The sequence below is a fragment of the Nannizzia gypsea genome, genomic scaffold (assembly GCF_000150975.2).
Source record: "Nannizzia gypsea CBS 118893 supercont1.3 genomic scaffold, whole genome shotgun sequence".
In the NCBI taxonomy this organism is placed as follows: Eukaryota; Fungi; Ascomycota; class Eurotiomycetes; order Onygenales; family Arthrodermataceae; genus Nannizzia; species Nannizzia gypsea.
In genome coordinates, this window is record NW_003345199.1 from 1,440,842 (window position 1) to 1,461,250 (window position 20,409).

A 20,409-nucleotide genomic window follows, 5' to 3' on the forward strand; every position below is an offset into this window, starting at 1 on the left:
TTAAAATACGTCATTAATACTGCATAAAGGCATTGCGGTCTCCCGCGCCTGAAACTGATAAATCACCATGTCCGACTCTGAAGACTACGACGAGTTCATGGGAGAGGATTATCTTTGGATAGACTGTGGAGAACCTCATTATACCGTAAGTATGAGGCTATTTCCCTGGGAACTTAGAAGTTGGCCGCTAAAGAATTGAGTGGTAGGATGACCTGGCTATGCTGGTAAACCCGGACCCGGTCTTCCTGGATGACGGCGCTTTCGAGGCCGCGCTAGACAGTGATACAGACTGGGAATATCTTTCGGATGAGTACTATGACCATGATAGACCTCAGAAACCCCGCCGTCGAAAGGAGGAAGGTGACAGCAAGAAGCCAACTCAGTCTGACACGGCCATGTATTACGGCGTGTCGTGGTCCGCTGGTCCGCGGGGAAATAATGATGGACCACTGTATAAACCTGGAGAGGGAGAGAAGGTGTCTCTCCTCAAGAACTGGCGTGAAATCTTCCAAGAGTCGAAGCCAAAGACGAAAAATATAAATGAAAAACTAAAGCATGACGGAACTATCAAGGAAACGTTCCGTGACCAATTATCGACAAGATTTCGCCGTGATAGTGAAAATCGGGCACGGTTAAACTATAAATACAACATTGGGAGTGGTATGGAAGCTGATGGACTGGTTCATACAGGCCATGGTCCAAAGACCTTACTCTCCCAAAGAGGCAACTTTGATAGTGAAGGCGTGCCCGCAAAGCCTGCGAAGAAGCGGCATGAAGACTCACAACCTAAGAGAGCCTCGAATGCGCCCGAAGCAGTGAAGGTTACCCGAAAATTTGACATCATACTTCCTCCTGCGCCTAAGAATATCACAGAATACAAAGAGATTGTTACTACTGTTGCCCCAAATGCGCCGAAGCGAGGGCGGAAGAGAAAAGCGGAGGTGGTCGCTGAGCAGATCACCCATGACCCTGACCCTAGTTCAAACCCCGGTCCCGTAACGAACTCGAAGCGTAAGAAGGCTGGTCATACAAATGGCGCGAAAACAGCAACATCATCTCGGCCTACGCGATCATCAACACGGCGGAAGTAGTTGTTCGGAATCCTACTTTGTTCCTTTTAGCTAAACCCTTCTAAGCTGCTATACTATTGTGTACTATCTTTACATAGTCGAGTCTGTTTTTAATCTGCGCTGTAACCATCCCATTATCCAGGGTATATACAATCCATCCTATAAATTAGGCAAACTCCTTGTTGAACGCTCTTCCAATAACCATTCGTCTAATTTCGCTGGTACCAGCACCAATCTCGTACAACTTTGCATCCCGGAGAAGTCGTCCAGCTGGGATCTCGTTGATATATCCGTTGCCGCCCATGAGCTGGATGGCATCAAGAGTGCATTCAGTAGCACGCTCAGCAGCGTACAAGATGGCACCGGCACAGTCCTGTGTCTTGACCTGGGTTCCGTCGGAGGAAACGGCAGACTGGTCAACATGTCGGGCAGTATTATAGGTGAAGGCTCGGGAGGCAGCGAGCTTGGTGTACATATCAGCAAGCTTTCCTTGGATAAGCTGGTTGTGCGCAATTGGCATGCCGAATTGGGTACGAGTGTGGGTGTATGGAAGAACAAGGTCGAGACAAGCTTGCATGATACTAGGGAAGTTAATTAGTCTTAATTGTTTGAACTTCGTGCGTATACGAAATATATCTTACCCAAGTGGTCCGGCGCTAAGAACAAGACGCTCAAGGTCAAGTCCCTCCATCAAAACTCTGACACCCTTGTTGAGCTTGCCTAGAACGTTGGCGTGTGGGACGAAGACATCCTCAAAGATGAGTTCACCAGTGTTGGATCCACGCATTCCGAGCTTGTCGAGCTTGCGGGCACATGAGAAGCCCTTGAAGTCCTTCTCGACAACAAAGGCGGTGATACCCTTTGAGCCAGCATCGGGTTCGGTTTTGGCGTACACGACGATGAAGTCAGCGTCGGGGCCCTTGATCTTCCTGTTAGCCAAAGAAATTTAATGTTTCTGTAGAACCAGTCCAAAACCTACATTGGTGATCCACATCTTGGTACCATTGAGGACAAATCCACCGTCAACAGCCTTAGCCTTGGTCTTCATGCTCACAACATCGGAACCAGCAGAGTGTTCGGACATGGCGAGCGCTCCGATCTTCTCTCCGGAGATAAGACCCGGCAGGAAGCGCTCTTTCTGTTCGGGAGATCCATTGAGGCAGAGCTGGTTAACGCAAAGCTGTGAGTGAGCAGCGTATGAAAGAGCAATGCTTCCTAGACGACGTTAGGGCTTTTATTATCATAGTAAACAGATGGGTGCCTACCTGAAGCACGGCTAAGTTCTTCCATCACGATGCAGTGCGCCTGGTAGCCCATCCCAAGACCGCCATATTTTTCGTCCGCGGTGACACCCAAGAAACTTTATATAACCGTTAGCTGTCAATTATATTGCGCATTGAGGGACAGTGTGGTAGGTACCCAGCTTCGCCAAACTTCTTCCACATCTCGGCAGGGAACTGATTCTCCTGGTCTGTCCTGGCGGCGACCTCCTCTGGAATCTCTCGCTCTAAACACCGTCAGCATTGCCCTCCGCATGCTAGCAATTGCCCGTGTTACACATACTGGCAAACTCCCGAACTGTATCCCGAAGCTCGGTCAGCTCATCTTCGGTCGGAGGAGTGAAACCCTGGGGATGTTTCGTGGAGGCTGCTCGCCATGCCGCAACAGGTACAAACTGCCTCCGGGCGGCCAAGGTAGCTCTGGAGGCGGAACGGCCGAGGAAACGAGGAAGAATAGGTGATGCCATGGTGATAGATGTCTTGATACAGGCGAGGACAGAGAAACACGCAGTAAAGACAAGGACAAAGCAGAAATACCAACTCCCGACGGCGACGACGAAGCGAGAAAAAGATGAAGTTACAAGCTGCCTCTTTCGGTGCCTCGGCTGACCTTCCCTTTCGGCGTGGCGGGCGCGGCTTGCGGCGGCAATACCGCCCGGTAACGCCAATACGCGCGTGGGGCTCTTTCGGCTAACCTCCCCTTCCAGCTCTATTTTTCCGGCGTCAAAACGACCCGATGAGGAAATCTTTTCGACGTCGCGATATCAAAACGAAACATCCAGCGAGAAATCGACGAGACGAGGAGGGTGACAACGCAGAATTGAGACCTGGAGTGCTGAGAATGATAGTAGGATAGGCTGAGGACTCTTCAATCTCTTGTTTACAACTACATCTCAGTGCAATTGGAGCTTCATTGTTGACATACCATGGCTCTCCGCGCCCCCTCTGCCGGCCTTCTGCATAGCATGCGATGCGCCCTCAACCAGCAGCTCCCTCGACGGGCAGCAATCACACTGAAGCCAGGCTCCAGCTACCGGGTCAGGAGCGTTGCCAGCTTCACGCATGCTCACCAGGCGTCTGCCATCTCCGTTCTGCCTACCACCGTCGATACCTCGTCCGCAGACTTCCAGGAGAATGCTAAGCAGATGGAGGAAGTGCTCAAGAAAATGAGCGACTTGCACACCAAAATTGCCCAGGGAGGATCCCAGAAGGCTCGTGATAAACATATTGCTCGTGGGAAGATGCTGCCCAGAGACAGAGTGACCGCTCTCATTGACCCCGGCACCTCGTTCCTCGAGCTCTCCCCTCTGGCCGGCCACGAAGTCTACCCGGGTGACGATGTGCCCTCTGGCGGTATCATTACTGGAATTGGTATGGTCGAGGGCGTCAACTGCATGATTGTTGCCAACGACAGCACCGTCAAGGGTGGAACCTACTACCCGATCACCGTCAAGAAGCATCTGCGTGCCCAGGCAATTGCCCAGGAGAACAAGCTACCCTGCATTTACCTTGTTGACTCTGGCGGTGCCAACCTGCCTCACCAGGCTGACGTCTTCCCAGACAAAGAGCACTTTGGCCGTATCTTCTTCAACCAGGCTCGCATGAGCTCTCTCGGTATCCCCCAGATCTCAGTTGTTATGGGCCCATGTACTGCCGGTGGTGCCTACGTTCCCGCCATGAGCGACGAGTCTATCATCGTTGAGAACCAGGGAACTATCTTCCTTGCCGGACCACCACTGGTCAAGGCGGCTACCGGTGAAATCGTCTCCGCTGAAGACCTTGGAGGCGGTAAACTGCACTCTTCCATCTCCGGTGTGACCGATTACCTTGCTGTTGACGACGCCCACGCCCTGACCCTAGCCCGCCGCTCGATATCCAACCTGAACTGGCCCAAGACCACCTCCCCATTGACGCCCACTTCGACTTCCACCGAACCCATCAAGGAGCCCCTGTACCCTGCCTCCGAGCTGGCGGGGATAATGGGCACCAATCTCCGTCGCCAAGTAGACGCGCACGAAATCATCGCCCGTATCGTTGACGGATCTGAATTCTCCGAATTTAAACGCGACTACGGCACTACTCTCGTCACTGGCTTCGCACGTATCTACGGCACCCAGGTCGGAATCGTAGCTAACAATGGAATCCTCTTCTCTGAATCCTCACTCAAGGGCGCTCATTTCATCGAGCTATGCGCCCAACGAAACGTCCCCTTGCTCTTCCTGCAGAATATCTCCGGTTTCATGGTCGGAGCCGACGCCGAAAAGGGAGGTATTGCGAAGAACGGTGCCAAGCTGGTTACTGCTGTTGCTTGCGCGGACGTTCCCAAGTTCACTGTTGTGTATGGTGCCAGTGCTGGAGCAGGTAATTACGGAATGTGGTATGTGTCTTTTCCCTCTTTTTGTTTTTCATTTTCAGCCGTCGGCGCGTCTGAGACACCCTTGAGATTAAAATCTTATACTAACTATGTATGCATTGCAGTGGCCGTGCATATTCCCCCCGGTTCCTCTTCATGTGGCCTAATGCAAAGATCGGCGTCATGGGCTCTGAGCAGCTAACCAACGTTATGGCCGCGGTCGGCAAGAGCGTCGACCCCTCGCTGCGTGATCGTATCGACGCCGAGAGCGAGGCTGTCTTCTCCTCTGCTCGTCTCTGGGATGACGGCGTTATTCCTCCAGCCGACACTCGAAAAGTCCTGGGTCTATGTCTGGCTGCTTCCGTCGGCGGACGTGCGGAGGAAGCAAAGACCAAGTTCGGTGTTTTCAGAATGTGATCCCTGTTCCTAAGCTATCTAGTTCGTTATTTTTTTATACTCCTATTTTCCTTATCGTTTTTGGCTGAAGATAGGAAGGGATCATCCCCTGGGCAAAATATAGAATCATGTACAATTATCTACAGTTGCTCAGTGTACGGTTTGAGGTTGAATTCTGCTTGCCTGTTTTTATTGCTTGCTCCATATACATATCCCAGCATGACAAAATCTATTCCATAGATAATAGATATATAAGAAAAAAAAGGCAAAAAAAGTTTGAAAGACATTGTAACGATTTCGCGTCAGAAGGGATATCAAGTGAGACAGACAAGTTGATAGGTAAAAAAACGGAACAAGGACAAGGACAGGGTGTATAAGAACCGGTAATAAGGACGAAACGAAAAGGCAAGGAAAATATATATACACAGGATAATAAACAGAGTCCCGTACTTTTTTTTGCCTGTGATGGCTCGCTGGAATGAATGCTTTGCTGGAGTCAAGTCATGATTATATCGTGATAAAAGAAGGCCCTCTCTCTGCTCTTGTTCTCCTCCTTCTTTTCTCGTTCTTCCATCTTGACAAGGAACAAAAAAGGGAGGACGTAGGAAAATATCCAAGAAAGCAGATGGAAAGGAAATATAACAAAAGGGAAACTTTTCGGGGGGCGGTTGGTGGTAGTTTGTTTATAGAAACAGTAATATGTATATCACGAAATGAAGGGACGGAGTAGTGTAGTGTAGAATAGAAAGTAGAGGAAGAAGGATCGGTCCAGTAAGACAAGGTCGAAAGTAGACGGTAGAGAAGAGAGATCTTAAGAGACGTAGAGAAGAGAAAAAAAAGTAGTAGATAGATGATATCCAAAATAGAGGCGGAAACAAGGAAACACAAACCAAATGACAAACCAGTGATGCGGAAGGGGTATATTAAGGCGGACAAGACAAAACAAAGGACAGACGGACGAATCACTTGCAGGGAATATGGTTGATAAGAGGGGGTGGATGAGGCATGGAAGCAAACGAGCGAAGGTGACAACAAACGACGGAACGGGGGGGCGGTGACGGTCAAAGAATCACGCAGTCAGTCTTCATCTTCGTCCTCCTGGACCGATTCCGTCGCTTGTCTGCTGCACCGCTTGCCTCCTTCTTGCGGCTCCCTCCGTATTCTCGATCGCGGTCTTTATTAGATCGGATATCCTTCCGTATAATCTGTCGGCAGAGGTCTATGAACGCTTCGTCGACGTTCGCCCGTCTTCGCGCAGAAGTCTCGTAGTATGGCGCATTTCCCCACTGTTGGGATAGGGCGAAGGCGCGCGATCGTGAAACGGCACGGTCCTCCTCGAGATCTGACTTGTTACCGACGATGACGATGGGGACTTTCTCGTCGTCCTTGATACGGATGATCTGTTCCCGGAGCTCTTGCAGTTCATTAAGCGAGGACATGCTTGTTATGGAGAAGACGAGGAGGAAGCCTTCGCCTTGTTTCATATATAGTTCCCTAGAAACGGATGTGTCTTGTGAGCTGCTGCTGGTGTAGTAATTTTCGAGCATCGAGGGGTTGTTTTGAGGGGGTGTTAGGGAGGTTCGTTGCGTGTATCTGGGGTTGTTTGAGGTGTGTCAAGGATAGAGTTTCATGGAGATTGATTTACCTCATTGCGGCTATAATTCAGCTGTTAGTCTGGGGAAGCCCACGGTATTTCGGGTATTGAGGTGATAAGACTTACTGAATTGTTCCGTCCCAGCCGTATCCAATCTGCGGTCCACGAGTCAGCAATTGTGGTAGGGGCCCGTGAGTATTTGCTTCGAGAGTCAGATACGTACATTTCGAGAAGACATGGCCGTCCCTAAAAGCAGGATATTAGCGGGTATTCAGCGGAAGAAGCGGGTAAAAAAAAGTCGATACTCACATCTACCGCAAGAACCTTTCGATAGGAGTCTTCGATGGTTGGATCATAGCTCTCAATCCATATATTCTGTACGAACTGGGCTGAAGAAACAGTGAGACGGTGGCCCAGCGCAAAATAAACAGGCAAACAAGCCCAGATGGGCTGTCTGAACTGGCAGCTCTTACCGGTCAAGCAGCTCTTCCCAACACCACCTGCAGGTGCAAAATGTGATCAGCAAACGTGTCCCTCCTCTCCCCGTATCATCATTATCATCATCAAGGGAGGATATAGTCTAGTATTGTAGAAAGGAAGAATAAAAGACCAGACGAGGAGGTCCTACCGGCGCCCAGCACAACGATGTGATATTCCCGCCTGACATTCCGAAGACGAAAGTTAGCCACGAAGTTCGCCGGAAAGGCAGAGAAGGAGTGTTTGCGCGGAGATTCCAGAGAAGCGCGCAGATACGGCAGAGCCATTCTGGGCCTAAGGAAAAGCAAAGAAAGGGGGCCAGGAAAAAAAAAGGGACGGCGGGAGGTGGGAGGGAGGGAGTAAGGGAGAAGCAATGCAAAGCAGGAGGAAGAGAAAAAAGGGCCATACCGTGGCTGACTCTTCGATGCCATCTGAAAGGGCAAGCTTCGAGCTGTTTTTAATTAATAGGAACGAGGAGGGAGGTAGGTAGAGGTTTTTTTCCTGGAGAGGACGCGGCGTGGTGGATCGATGCTAAGTAAGAGAGCCGGGGCAAGCAGTAGCTCAGGCGCTTCGACGGACAGGGAAGACGAAAAGAAAAGAAGGGGAAGAAAGGTGTGAAGAAGGAGAATAAGAAGAAGAAGTAGTAGAGCAGTAGAAGTGGTGATGTCTTTTAATGCTGTCTCGTCCTGCCGTCGGTCCTGGGGAGGGGGGTGGAAGGCCGCAGGAAGGAGGAAGGGTTCGCCGTAGCACAACCGCGAGTCAGCAGCAGCAGCAGCAACGGCCACGAACGCTGCCAGCCAGGAGGCCGAGCAAGGTGACAGATAATAATTATCGGACGAGGCAGCAGAGGGAGAAGCCAAAGGTCAAGCAAGGTCAAGGTCGACGAGGCCAATTTCCCTCCCCCCGAAACAGCCGGACAGTTTTGGCAGGTCGAGCGGGCAAGGGGGAGCGAGATGCCTGTCGACGGAGGGAAAAGAAAAGAAAAGGAGGAAGAAAGTGGCCAGGAAGACGTAGCAGCAGCAGCAGCAGCAGATGAAGAAGCAGATGGTAGGTACTCCGTAGAAGGGCTGCCCCAGCTCAACGGCGAGCTCAGTCGACCGGAGCACAGGGAGGACTCGAGTCGACGGCGACGGACAGTCAGGAGTCAAGAGTCAAGACGTCTTCTTGTTGCTGCTGTTGTTATAGCTGTGTCTGCTGTGACGAGCATGCGCGTGTAGGTTCTCCAACTCCCGTCGGGCTTCTGGTTGTTTCTGGTCTCCAGCTGCTGGCTCTAGGGGTTCGACGGTGAGGAATCACTGAAGATCGAGGGCGGCGGACGGGGATCGTAGGGATGGCTAAGGCGTTTCAGCGACGGACAGCCTGTTCGATGGCCTGACACTCTTATCTGTCTCTGCAGCGTCTCTCTGTCTCTTCTGTCTCTTTTGCACCAAGGATCGTCCTTGTGTCTGTCTTTCTGTCGTTCGTGAGAGCAAGAAAGGAGAAGTCGAAGAAAGCTCTTTTAGTTAAATTACCTAAGAAGGTTAACCGTCAGGCGGGAACTAGCAAGACGACGATGAAGACGACGACGACGAAGACGATGATGATAACCACGAAGCAGAAGAAACAGACGACGAGGACGAAGAGGATGGGATGAGATGCTGATTCTGTCTATCTGTCTATCTATGTATAACTCGTAACTGTCTATCTCCAGCAGCGGCCGAGGCAGAGATCTTCGACCTCCAACGGCCGCTCTGGCTCCTGGTCGAGATCACAGCTCACGACTCAGCAGCACCACCACCAGCACCACCACCAGCTAAGGATAGGACAGGATCAGGGACTCTGTTCGTCTCTCTAGCCTGCCCGTCCGTCTTTCCATTACCCCGGCACCGGCTCCCTTCTGGGCGTCGTATTGGCGGCCGTCATCACGCTATACAAGCCCGTCGAGCAGATCACCACCGCTAAGTGATGGGCCCCCCCAGTTGACGCTGGGCCAACCGCCCTGCGGCGCTCACTCGAGAGCTCGAACTAGCTAGCTAGGCCCGGGGAACCCTCGTCTTGTCGGGGAGGAGGGCCACCGGCTTGAAAACAAGAAAAAGAAAGGAAGAAACGACAAGCCCGGAGTGAGCGATGTACTGTGTATGTATATACATACTTATATGTATAAGAAGTAAGGTAAGTAAGTGTAAGTATATATAAAATGGACCGGGCACGAACCATGCAGACCAGATTGCGATGGGATGCATCAGAGATAGCTCCGTACAGGCCTAGCTATCGCTATCGAACCAGTCAGCGGAGACAGGTCGAGTCTGTACGGCGATGTATTGGATCTTACTGGACCAGAAGATCCCTGTGCTCGTGAAAATGACGCTGTCGAAAGTGGCGCCATTCCAGCAGTCGGTATCATGATAGATGGCGATGATGATATACGGGAAAATGCGCCAGTCTAGCTCGCATAGTCCACAAAGCAGGTGTCGCCTGCTGGCCCGTCGAACTGCTCGGTCAGCTTGGCAGGCGCCGTCCGTGTCTGGCTGCTCAGCGCCTTAAAGACGTGCGGGAACACCAGCTCGTCCACGTCCCGAGCCCACAGGAAGTCAAGGTGCTCGTAGTGCGCAATCTCCGTCGCCGTGGTGTGCGTGGGCAGCTCCTCCAGCATCACGTCGATGTCTATCAGGCTGTCGGATCCGCCGTAGACCAGCACGATAGGCGTCTTGATGTTCTTCGTCGGGAACTTAGCCGGCTTGTAGAAGCGTGATTTAGCTGCCAGGCTCAGCATCGACCCGGCGTCGTCGTCGTACATCTGGAAACTCTTGTTGCGGATGATCTGAAACCAGTGCACGACGGACTTGGTGCTCGTGGACGAGTACAGGTGTACGTACGCAGCCAGCTTCTGCACCATGCTGATGTTCTTGCCGCTCCAGTTGAACAGGAACGACAAGGCTGTGTCGATGATACGCACGAAGATGGGCGGGTACAGGATAGCCTGCCACATGGCCGTCGAGCTAAGGATGCTCCGTCGTCCAAAGGTAAGAAACATCACATCCGGAGACGCCTTCACCAATGCGTCCACCACCCCGTTGCTCAGCCCGGCTGGAGACATGGCCGGTGCCAGGGCTATGAACAGGTTGACCTGTCGGTTCAGTGTCGGGTGGATGGACAGCGTTGCAAACGCCTGTGCCGTCCCCTGAGAGAATCCAATATACGATAACGACGGCTGGCCCGTTACCGAAAGGATGTAGTCGATACTGTCCGGAATATCGTGAAACGCAAACTGGTCGATGGAGAAGTTCCAGAATGCACTATACGAGGGAGACATCGTCGTCGACTTCTTCGAGTACTTGTTACCCCGGTTATTCCCCAGCCAGACATCATACCCCAGCTCTGCCAACCGGAAAGGAAGACATCTCTTCTCTTCCGTCAGACACACCCACACCTCGCTGCTCATCATCAGCCCGTGATGCAGGTACACGACCGGCTTCCGGGGTGCCTCGTTGTCCACATCGTTACCGCTCATATAACCATTCGTCTCCCCCTTCCGCCATGGAAGCCTATGCAGTCCCAGCAGGTAGCCGTCTTTTGTCTGGACGACGTGCTCCTCCGTCTCATAGCCAAAGAGATCACAAAGCTCCGTAAACTCCGAAGCCTTTGCGATCTCTGCAGATATGCTATCTTGCTTGACACGTTTAGGCTGTGCTGCAGACAGAACATGGAACAGCCTCTTCGACTGTCGATAGCAGAGGTTTATAATAGGCTGAGCTAACTTCATAGTCAGCAACTCTCCATCATAGACACAATTAAGGGGTCGTATATATCTCAGTATATAACTTACGGAGACAGGTGGTAATGACATGGATGATCCCTTCAAGAAATACCAGTCCCAACGAAATAAACAGGGCAATATACTCCGTCCTATCAACCTCAGTCAGCATGCAGTACCTTGTAGGTGTATCTTTGTAACTTCTTCCTGCCATCGCCCCCTGGCTTACCATAGAAGACGGCCAATGAACGGAACGCGTGCCATCGTGAACCACAACCACAAAACCACCCGGGAAAACACAGGAACAGAAGCAGAACCCCCTGGTCGTCTTTAACCCTGGCAAGCCACCATCGGCCTCTTTTTCTTCTTCTCTTCTTCGCCTTCTCTTCGCTTCTCCTTCGTCGCTTCTTCGTCCTTTTTTATATCTTCGACTTTCAGCTTTTCGCATGTGAAAAACAAACCTTACGTCATCGAAGCACGGGCTTTTGCTTAGTCAGATCACGGGACAAAGTCTAGCCTCTAACCCAATCAGGATGAAGCTTTTGATATCAAAAAAGTAAAGCAGCAGCGAAGAAAAAGGCAGCGACGAGCGAGAAAGACGAAGATATACCTAGGTAGATAGCTGTGAGCAGCCGTCCGTTATAGAGCAGGGAAAGGGGGACGAACACACAACTGCCGCAATGCCGAGTTCGTGTAAAGACCTGCGTACGTTGGACCCGACACCCGGTTTGCTTGTGGCTCGGTCATGAGCGCTTCTCATGGCTGCACCATATGACAAGACCCCTTCGCATATGACATTGGCCCGTTGAACACTGAACCTCTTACAGAGGAGAGGAGAGCCTGCTAACAGATGCAATAGGCCAGGCACTGGCCGAATGTCTCCAGGAATCAGACTGCATCATGGTCCAGCGGAACACACCCCAGGACTGTCTGCGTTCCCCCAACCTCGAGCAATTGCCTATCAAATGTCAGCAGCTGAAGAAAGGTCTCAGCGAATGCAAGTACGGCTAAAACCGACCTTCCACAACCCCCAATCCTTCGCTTGAACAAGGGGCTAATCATATGCCAGGCGAGGAATGGTAGACATGCGCAAACGGTTCCGCGGAAACCAGCCGTTCCAGCTCGCCAAGGAGACAGATAGCGCTACTGGCGAGGTCGTCGAGAAGAAACAGCCGGTTCCCCAGCTCTACGCTGGTCGGCCGGCGTACCAGGGCGTTAAGCAGATAAATGGTGATGAAGTGCAGATGGACCCTGAGAAGACAAGGGGTTTGTAAGAAGTTGATCTTGTGATATGTGGGTATAGTATGGATGCTCTTCTATACCTATTTCTGCAGTGTGGGGGTCGTTAGACCTGCACACTTATTTATTTTTGCTCTGAAGCATTAGGGAACATTGATGAGCATGGCGTTTATGATTTTGGGCTATAAATGTACAATACTGAACATCAATTATCAAGAAACTAGACTCCACAGATATATATAATTGTAAAAAAAATTCACGACTCTTGAGGAAAGTTTTATCGTCACTTTTTCATGTATAATACAAGTAGCCAGTTCATCCACTTGTCAAGAATGGTAAGAAGAGCTGAAGAAAGAGAGAGATACCCATTCCCAATGCTGCATTTATTGATATTTTATTTATCCCATTAGATCTTGATTTGAATGCCCAATTCTATTGCTCCTTTTTAGCAGCGCTGCTTTTCATTGGTGGTGCAGAATATAGCCAGACCATCACAAAGGCGAGGAACCCCCCGATAACAGACCAGAGACCGGCAATCCAGACCCATCCACCGCTGATGCGCCAACTGCGTGGCCACTCATCGTGGGCAAAATGGCGGACGGTAACTTCGTGTTTCTCTTCAATGTTAGTGATGAAAGGCCGCTTGTAGTTGACGCGGAAGGAGAAGATGCCATGCTGATCGGGAAGAGTGAAAGAGGTTCTGTAGATGGCGGTGTGCTCTGTTCTGTCCACGGGCTGCAGGTTAAGGCGGTGGAATGGGGATAGCATGGTGAATTCAAGCTGGACTGCATCCTCTTCTGGGGTCCAGTAGGGTATCCATTGGTCGTAGCTGAATTCTGACAGCTCAATGGTGAATGTCTAATATTGTATCGTTAGTGTAAAATAACCAAACTGGAGGAAGAGATATACTAACCACATCGTTTTTGATACGGTAGATAGACGGGTTAAGCTCCTTGGGTCCGGACTCAATATCACTCTTCTCGTTCAAGTGATGTTCAACACGAGTAACCTTCACTACACCCGTCTCCTGGAAGGTCCAGGCGGTAAGCTGTTGGGCAAACTGCTTGTTGGCGGTCTCTACTTTCTCGCCCTTAGGCGCTTGTACCTTGGCATTGAACCATTCGTCTTTCAAACTATCAACTGATCCAAGGACTGTGACTCTCGCTGAGTTCCTTGCCTGCATAGCAGTGGCTAAAGCCAGCTGCGAACCAGTTGGAAGCTTCTGATCGATCGATTGATCGTCATCTCTCTTGTCATAGCTATAAGCTGTGGCGGGGGCTCGAATGATAGGAGCTAGTAGGGGGCTGTCGTTTCCTAGGGACTGTCCAGCAACGTTTGGAAGGGCGATGATACCCTCTCCATTGAAGAAGGGCTTGGTATCAGGACGTAGTCTGTCCGGACGTGGTAGAAGGAGAACGTTATGTTTCTCCGTGGAAGAGATGGTATCATAGTTGAAGTGGTCGACAACGATTGGAGCTCTGTCCGGAGAGAGATGTATGTCGAGTTCGAGGAGGAGAGAGCTGACTCCGTTGGGTGTAGGAGCACCGCCGGACAGCGCAACTAGAATGTTTCCATTGTCATTGACAAAGTCTAGCAGTGCCTTTGGCGTCAAGGCAGGTCCAAGGCCTATATATTCACATTAGCATGATGCCACCCGTACCCATGCCCCGTGTTTTCCGAATGTCATGCTGCACCTTTAGATCTTGGCGGGAGAAGTATGAGATGGTCGTAAGCACGAGCTCCTAGGTGGTAGAGAGAGAGCTTGGTGTTCTTCGGCGATTCGAATGTAAGTTTGTATCCTCGACCTAGCAAGATGCATGCCTGTTAGCCATACTGCGGCCTACAATAGACGAGAAGCAGGGTTACATATTAATATATGCAACAGAAAGACTAACTTTCCAGGTCTGCCCAGAAGACCGAAAATAGATCTCGTTCAGTCTCGTCCTCCTGGATAACAAGAAGCCTGTCTCCAGTACTGCTTGCGGCATGCACTACTGCGCTGTAGATACTCAGGCATAGAAAGGTAAGCAGCCACTTCATCGTGGAGCTTGCGTATGGTGCTGCGATAGAACAAGAGGGGACGGACGCGAATTGGTCGCTTTTGGAGGCAGGCAATGATAGAAAAACAGCTTTCAACAAAGACCTTTATGCGACAATGGCCTGAGTATCATCGCGATCCCCGAGTCGTTAGGCAAAAGAAGGTCGTGAGAGCTGTTCGTCGGCGCATCCAAATGGTGGTGGTGGTTAGATCGTTAGTTTGCCTAAAGCCGTCGAAAAAGAGACCAGCGTGTTAATCAGCGAGAGGAAGCGCCAAGACTAGGAAAAGCGCAGGCCAACCACAAACGGCGAAAAGCAACATCAGAAAAGCAGAAACAGGAACAAGCACACGACAGAACAGCACTTGAACGCTGGCAGATAGCTCGATAGACGCGTTTGTTGAGCTGAAGGTCGATTTGACGAACGAGATACACCGTTATACGAGTCAATTGGGACATCTTTCCGCTTGCTGAACCGACGCTTCCTCACCTTCCGCTGTTCGAAAGCTATCCACCATGTCGAGGCCCTTCTTCTTTTCCCAGCCATTCCGCTACATGCGATGGGCTTCATACGAAAAGCCAGCTATCTTCTACTCTATCGTCCTTGGCTCTCTCGGCCCTGTAGCGCTCTTCGCTCTGCCCCCAATCAGACGGTACTTCGGCGACGTTGACCCCGCGGAAATCCCTTTCTCATATCCAGGTACGTTCCCAGCTCCTCTATATTTTAACGGGATTGATTACTGACCTATACACTCCATTTCCTACTGATAGTTCCCGCTGGTCCAAGAAAGATACCTCAAGGATACGATGACGAGTAGATGCGGATGGAAGGAGGCCAAAATATAGAATTTCCCTCGCGGCTTGAGTTGCGACTTATCCACACCATTTCAGAATTCAGTTTATTCTTTCTACCCGAGTGCTTCGATATTTTCACCCCAGTACGGCTATAAAATCGAGAAAACTACGTTGACGGGTCCCGGACCGGGCCCGCGGATATCGTTGAGTCGAACGACAACATAATTGTATGGATGGAAAGAAGAATTATGGTACTTGCCGCATGACAACTGCGTTCCTCTTTTTCGCCATCCCTTTTTTATACTACCCTTTTGTACATATGTCATATTAGCGGCCATTTAATTGGTTCTCCGGTTCCATTCCATGATTCCCCGGCATAATTGATATATAACAGTCACCGTTAAATGGTCAATCAGGGCTATTCGGGATATGAAAAGAGAAAATATAAAATATCTACGCATGCTCAGCTAGCAGATGTGTGTATGCACGAGAGTGAAGGTAAGAAATATTGATGAGACATTTATTTGAATAATACGTGGTAATTGAACGAACGCCCTCCTATGCAACTATCTAAAATAGAAGTATTATCATGACCACGATCTGGTTTTCCTCTGCACAACCGCAGCGATGTAAAGGGCAAAAAGGTTCAAAAACACAATATAATCTCGGCATCGAAAAGACCAGAGCAGTTTATCGGGACGAATGTTATCAGGGGGTATGTATGTGGCCCGGCGTTGTGCATTGCGTAAAGATGATTGTGATTTGGTATGAGCGGAAAGGGCGAAAAGGTCCAATTATTGAAGAGTATTCACCAGACAGTATCGAACAATAAAACAACAGCACGTTGAAAACGAGAGAGCATATTGAAAAAAAAAGAAAGGGAATCCTAAATGCATCCATCGAGAACGCGTCCAACTATACATTTAAACACTGGCATGGAAGTTTGGAAGAGGTGAGCGAAGCCTAGAAAGGTGAAAATGTCGCAAGAATAAAGAGACACGGTGGAGGAAAATGGTTTCAAAACAGCCTGCCCAGTCTTACGTGTAACGTCCTTGATGGTGGAACTAAAAGGATGGGAAAGGAACATAAAATATAAAGGAGGAAGGGTAGAGTAGGTGTTGGAGAGGAGAATAATGGCCTAGATGTGAATTCCAGGGTAGTTCTGAGGTGATTCCATGGGACATTGAAGCATCGGTAGGCTTAGTTGTATGCAAATATGAGAAAAAAAATAAAGCTTGATTTCAAATGAAATCGATCAAGTATCCATCCATGCTTAGAGTAGCAGATTCCAGTGGGGAAAGTGGGCTCCCAGGTAGGAGTGTCCCGATATCATCATTCATTCATTCGTTCACTCATTTGTAGTCCAGATAAAACAAAACACATCCAAAATCCAGCCACTGTAGTTTAGTGGGGAATAAGATCGACTATATAGGGTTGATTATCCACATAACAAGAAGTATTGTCCGGCGATGTAATGTGAAAAACGGTAGCCGAAGAGGTTGGTTCAAACAAATGTGGAAGAATACATGCCCTAGAATAAAGGGGTGATATTGTGGTGTTATGCATCTAGTGACGGGGGGCAGGATTCCTAGGATGTCCTCGGTCTGGTTGGCGGTCCTGGTAGGCAGATTCCACTGGATATCCGGTCTCCATTATTCTTGGGTCTGGTCCGGTTGATGGAGGGTATGGAGATGTAGACTGGCCAACAGGGGAATAATCACGGTCATTCTCATATCCTTGTCCAGAGTAGCGAGGCTGGGATATTCCCCCAGGGTAGGCATAGGCACCCTGACTATGGATATATGACTGTTCAGCCGTTGTTACAGGTGGAGTTGACTGTGTTGAGTAGGGTGGTCCACCGCTGGGGACGTAAGAGCTACCCTCTTGCGAATATCCAGGCTGATTACCATAGTCTTGATAGTTTGGCTGTGACTGATGGGCAGGGTATGATTGGGAAGGTGGGTAAGTAGAATATGACGGCTGCTGTGATTGCTGTGGGCGCGAGGGCGGGTATGCTACTGGTGGTCGAGGTCGGGCGGAAGAGTCATAATTTGCTGGTGACCTGTTAGGCACTGATGGGGTATTATAAGTATCATAGTAGGTACCTCTAGGCTGTCCGCCTTCTTGTCTGCTACGGACTTCGACATCCCAACGCCTAGAATCTGCTTTCAGATCTGCAATCATTTCCTGTTTCACTCACGTGGTTAGAATGGTGACTAGTCAGTAAATATCAAGGGAAGAAGACCGCTTACAGTCGTCAAATTTCGGTAGGCACGGATGAAGTATCCCGGACGTCCCTGTTATCTAGTCAGTAACTTCAGTCCTGGGTCCAGGTGTATAGAGGTGTAAAAGGATATCTCAGGAAAAATTTGAAAAAAAAAAGGGAAAAGGGAAAGGGAGTCCGACCTGGTGAGTTCCGGGCCTCACGAGGGCATCCCGTCCAAGGTAACGGCAAATATCTGCTTGGATAACCTCACGGCTGATACCATCTTGATCGATAAAATATTCATTGAGTCGTGTCTGAGGCTCCGGATCATCATATCTTATGGGTTGTCGCTGTGCCATTTTTATTTCCAGGGTATAAGAAGAAAACAAAGAAAGAGAAGTCAGTTAGAAATCCGGGGTTCCACGGCTGGAAGGAGAGAAAGAAGTAGTCCTAGTCCCGGTGGTATGATGTACAGATATCCCAAGAATATGTCTCCGGAGATCTGAAGCCGGCCGAAGATGATGTATCTAGAAGAGGTATAATGTTCCCTGGTGATTTACAAAGGGGGATCCAGGTAAGAACAATAAATAAGAGGAACAGTGAAATGAAAAGAAACCCTCTGGGAAGAGAAAGGAGAAGTAGCAAATAGGAAAGGAAAAAAAATCAAGTGACACAGGGAGCAAATCCTAGAGGGCTGGTAGATCAATATGTCCTTTGGGTTATTTATTATTTGGTTCTCAGGCAGAAAGCTACCACGTCTTCAGCGATCTTTTGGCACTTGACAGTGACGACTTCTGTTGCGATCTTTGTTTGATTTGTGTATGTGTCTTTTGCTCTTCTGTATTTTCCCTAGGAGAGAGGGATAATATATGTGTGTAAACCTGGATGCAGGGGGAGGAGTCCTTGGGAACGTATCCAAATGGCGGATGTGACAGTCCTGTTTTTATTGGGGTCCAAAATAATAATATACCCACAACAATACCAGAAGCCGTGTGCAACTGCTCCTCAAAAGGTATGGTAATGTAGTAGTATTGGAAGAAGAGATTTTGTCTATGGCTGAAACAGAAGTAATCCCAGATGGAGTGTGGCAGGGGGAGAGTCCGACGGGAAGCCTGCTGGTTCACTGTTGGCAATATGGTATTTGAGAGACCGTTGGAGGGTGGAAAAAAGCCGGATGTAGTAGTAATAGTGGTGGTCCTTGGTCAGCAGAACGACTTGTCGCCTCTTGCGATGCAGCAGAGATACAGCAGGGTGACGATAGTGAGCAGCGCGCGAGCGTCGAGACAGATACTGAGCTGGAGGTTTGCAGTCGAAAGAGACGAAGCTGAGCAAGAGGCGGAGGAAAGGGAAGAAGAAGAAGGAGAAGAAGGAGAAAAGAAGAAAAAGACGAAGGAAGAAGGAAAAAAGGCGCCAGGAGGGGCAAACAGTGGGTCGGCGGAGCAGGCGCGGTGATTGGCTGAAGGCTGGATTGGGTATGTTTGCTTGGGCTGGACAAGACAAGGACAGAGAGAGAGAGAGAGACAGTAGCAAAGAAGAAGACAAGAGACGAAGAGACGAAGAGGCGAGCTAAGCGGGAAGAAAGGGAGACGGCTGAGGAGAGCTGCCGGACAGGTTGGCTACATGAGGTGACAGAAGGTGAGTGGTTACGGGTAGCTAACCACGGTTCACGGACGTGTTACTAACACAACTACAAGACAGGAGCAGAGCAACAAACTCTACGGACGACGGCTGTTTGGACGAGGAGATCGGACAAGGACTTGCTTGCCATCTGACAGACTTATTCCAGGCCGAGATCAACGCCTGAGGAGCCTGTCTGGCCCCCCCGAACTTCCCTGAAAATTTTCAGTCTTAATGGCGTCCTACCATGGCTGCTGGAGAGGGCAGGTTGATTGGGCGCGGTGTTGCCGCTGCTCTGTTAGGCACTCATGCAGCTCTCCCTTGGGCACTCACCCAACCCTCCCACACCTCCGTTGATGATACGCACCAGGGACGGCCAGGGAGCAAGCGTTGCCCACTCACGCTCGGTTCTGAAGCCCTAGGTTCTTCTATGGCTCCCTGCATCCAGCAGATTCTCCCTCTCAGCCGCTTCGTGCAGCCCTGTCAGACAATAATAAAACCTTCCCTCAGACAGACCCTGCTCAAGTGTCAACTGCCAATAATAGCCAGACTGGACGAAGTTTTCCTAGCATCTCTCTCCACCCTGGCAGGCTACTTTTTTGCTGCAGGGAGGGCTTAACATAGTACCATTCTACTGGATTTTCTAACTTTGAAAGATCACAGCACACACTCTGATGTCGCACCTATTGATTTTTTTTTTCGCTGGAAAGAGAAGCTCCATAATACCCTTTTTTTCGATGAAATATGTGAGCCTCAAGCCGCATTTTCAATAACGTATATGTGATGTCGTTAATTATCGCGTGGCTGGTTTGGGGTTCTTGGCCCAGTTCAAAATGATCTCGGAGCGTTACAGATGGCTGGAAATTCCTTTTTCAACCCGCGAACGAGCCATCAATAATAACTAATGAATGGGAAAAAAAAGGAATAGTTAGATCGGATTCTCCGACTCGTCAGATCTATGTGGAACACCCCTTGATATATAGGTAAATTTTCCAGGACAAAAGGATGGCTAAGAGAGAACATTTCCATCCTCTATACGATTACGGAAGGCAAGTTTAAAAAGGCGGTGGGTGATGACTGGTATACATTTCCCCAGTGTCATGTTAGCGAATCACCACAAGTTAGCTAACCAGAAGGAAGAGCAAATGTGCCCAAATATCCCAAACTAACGTTATGTATATCACATGGAGCTCGAACGTCTTACAGCTTTGTCTGCTGCACGTGAGCTGCTGAGACGACTTTGAAATTAATTCGCGGAAAGTGAATCCGGATATCAAGCTGGTTATCTTCCGTCTTTCGTTGCAGCACGATCTCCTTAGAATTCAACCCAATAAGGGTCCCTGCATCCCGATGAGTTGATCCTGAATCAGTGGGCCAGACCAACACTTCCTCGCCCTTCTGAAGCCCAAGTGGATCGGAGTCATCAAATTCGGCCTCGCTTTCAGCAAACGACTCATACCGGAGACCCTCAAGCACATCGCTGCCAGACACTATGGTCTCCTTCATCTTTGCCTCTGCGTCGGACAGAGCTTGTCTGAATCTGGACCTCCAAGCAAATACTTTGGGATGGCTGACTTCTAGAGATGATGCTCTCCAAGTATCCCATGTCAAGA

The 20,409-nt window shown here is 49.8% G+C and overlaps 12 protein-coding genes across 12 annotated transcripts in view; 6 read left to right on the forward strand and 6 right to left on the reverse strand.

Moving 5' to 3' along the window:
• Positions 1–67: 67 nt before the first annotated feature.
• On the forward strand, positions 68–1,091 carry MGYG_03953 (hypothetical protein; the record flags this gene model as incomplete). The annotated part of the gene is made up of 2 exons (XM_003173733.1): positions 68–145; positions 207–1,091. The coding sequence occupies 2 exons, from the start codon at positions 68–70 to the stop codon at positions 1,089–1,091; spliced, it is 963 nt and encodes a 320-aa protein (XP_003173781.1).
• Positions 1,092–1,236: 145 nt separating this feature from the next.
• Positions 1,237–2,817, reverse strand: MGYG_03954 (isovaleryl-CoA dehydrogenase; the record flags this gene model as incomplete). The annotated part of the gene is made up of 6 exons (XM_003173734.1): positions 1,237–1,651; positions 1,712–1,989; positions 2,050–2,285; positions 2,336–2,430; positions 2,490–2,577; positions 2,634–2,817. The coding sequence occupies 6 exons, from the start codon at positions 2,815–2,817 to the stop codon at positions 1,237–1,239; spliced, it is 1,296 nt and encodes a 431-aa protein (XP_003173782.1).
• Positions 2,818–3,276: 459 nt separating this feature from the next.
• Positions 3,277–5,120, forward strand: MGYG_03955 (methylcrotonoyl-CoA carboxylase subunit beta; the record flags this gene model as incomplete). The annotated part of the gene is made up of 2 exons (XM_003173735.1): positions 3,277–4,727; positions 4,829–5,120. The coding sequence occupies 2 exons, from the start codon at positions 3,277–3,279 to the stop codon at positions 5,118–5,120; spliced, it is 1,743 nt and encodes a 580-aa protein (XP_003173783.1).
• A 1,040-nt stretch (positions 5,121–6,160) lies between these two features.
• On the reverse strand, positions 6,161–7,457 carry MGYG_03956 (hypothetical protein; the record flags this gene model as incomplete). The annotated part of the gene is made up of 7 exons (XM_003173736.1): positions 6,161–6,692; positions 6,745–6,754; positions 6,820–6,848; positions 6,917–6,939; positions 7,003–7,082; positions 7,167–7,193; positions 7,322–7,457. The coding sequence occupies 7 exons, from the start codon at positions 7,455–7,457 to the stop codon at positions 6,161–6,163; spliced, it is 837 nt and encodes a 278-aa protein (XP_003173784.1).
• A 666-nt stretch (positions 7,458–8,123) lies between these two features.
• On the forward strand, positions 8,124–9,111 carry MGYG_03957 (hypothetical protein; the record flags this gene model as incomplete). The annotated part of the gene is made up of 2 exons (XM_003173737.1): positions 8,124–8,217; positions 8,861–9,111. The coding sequence occupies 2 exons, from the start codon at positions 8,124–8,126 to the stop codon at positions 9,109–9,111; spliced, it is 345 nt and encodes a 114-aa protein (XP_003173785.1).
• A 481-nt stretch (positions 9,112–9,592) lies between these two features.
• On the reverse strand, positions 9,593–11,167 carry MGYG_03958 (sterol esterase TGL1; the record flags this gene model as incomplete). Its single annotated transcript, XM_003173738.1, has 3 exons — positions 9,593–10,902; positions 10,976–11,055; positions 11,133–11,167. 3 exons carry the CDS (start codon positions 11,165–11,167, stop codon positions 9,593–9,595), a joined length of 1,425 nt encoding a protein of 474 aa, XP_003173786.1.
• A 416-nt stretch (positions 11,168–11,583) lies between these two features.
• On the forward strand, positions 11,584–12,177 carry MGYG_03959 (hypothetical protein; the record flags this gene model as incomplete). Its single annotated transcript, XM_003173739.1, has 3 exons — positions 11,584–11,608; positions 11,763–11,904; positions 11,973–12,177. The coding sequence occupies 3 exons, from the start codon at positions 11,584–11,586 to the stop codon at positions 12,175–12,177; spliced, it is 372 nt and encodes a 123-aa protein (XP_003173787.1).
• Positions 12,178–12,574: 397 nt separating this feature from the next.
• Positions 12,575–14,182, reverse strand: MGYG_03960 (dolichyl-diphosphooligosaccharide-protein glycosyltransferase subunit; the record flags this gene model as incomplete). Its single annotated transcript, XM_003173740.1, has 4 exons — positions 12,575–13,000; positions 13,056–13,768; positions 13,837–13,947; positions 14,038–14,182. The coding sequence occupies 4 exons, from the start codon at positions 14,180–14,182 to the stop codon at positions 12,575–12,577; spliced, it is 1,395 nt and encodes a 464-aa protein (XP_003173788.1).
• Positions 14,183–14,694: 512 nt separating this feature from the next.
• MGYG_03961 (NADH-ubiquinone oxidoreductase 9.5 kDa subunit) lies at positions 14,695–14,996 on the forward strand (the record flags this gene model as incomplete). The annotated part of the gene is made up of 2 exons (XM_003173741.1): positions 14,695–14,878; positions 14,950–14,996. The coding sequence occupies 2 exons, from the start codon at positions 14,695–14,697 to the stop codon at positions 14,994–14,996; spliced, it is 231 nt and encodes a 76-aa protein (XP_003173789.1).
• Positions 14,997–16,539: 1,543 nt separating this feature from the next.
• Positions 16,540–17,538, reverse strand: MGYG_03962 (hypothetical protein; the record flags this gene model as incomplete). Its single annotated transcript, XM_003173742.1, has 3 exons — positions 16,540–17,160; positions 17,226–17,270; positions 17,380–17,538. 3 exons carry the CDS (start codon positions 17,536–17,538, stop codon positions 16,540–16,542), a joined length of 825 nt encoding a protein of 274 aa, XP_003173790.1.
• Positions 17,539–18,256: 718 nt separating this feature from the next.
• MGYG_03963 (hypothetical protein) lies at positions 18,257–18,983 on the forward strand (the record flags this gene model as incomplete). The annotated part of the gene is made up of 2 exons (XM_003173743.1): positions 18,257–18,605; positions 18,874–18,983. The coding sequence occupies 2 exons, from the start codon at positions 18,257–18,259 to the stop codon at positions 18,981–18,983; spliced, it is 459 nt and encodes a 152-aa protein (XP_003173791.1).
• A 741-nt stretch (positions 18,984–19,724) lies between these two features.
• The window catches only part of MGYG_03964 (hypothetical protein), a gene marked incomplete at both ends in the record, with an annotated part of 1,560 nt that continues 875 nt past the window's right edge, over positions 19,725–20,409 (reverse strand). The window contains 2 exons of the mRNA XM_003173744.1: positions 19,725–19,767; positions 20,001–20,385. Of these exons, the coding sequence (XP_003173792.1) occupies positions 19,725–19,767; positions 20,001–20,385 (428 nt within the window). The remainder of the gene's footprint in view (positions 19,768–20,000; positions 20,386–20,409) is intronic.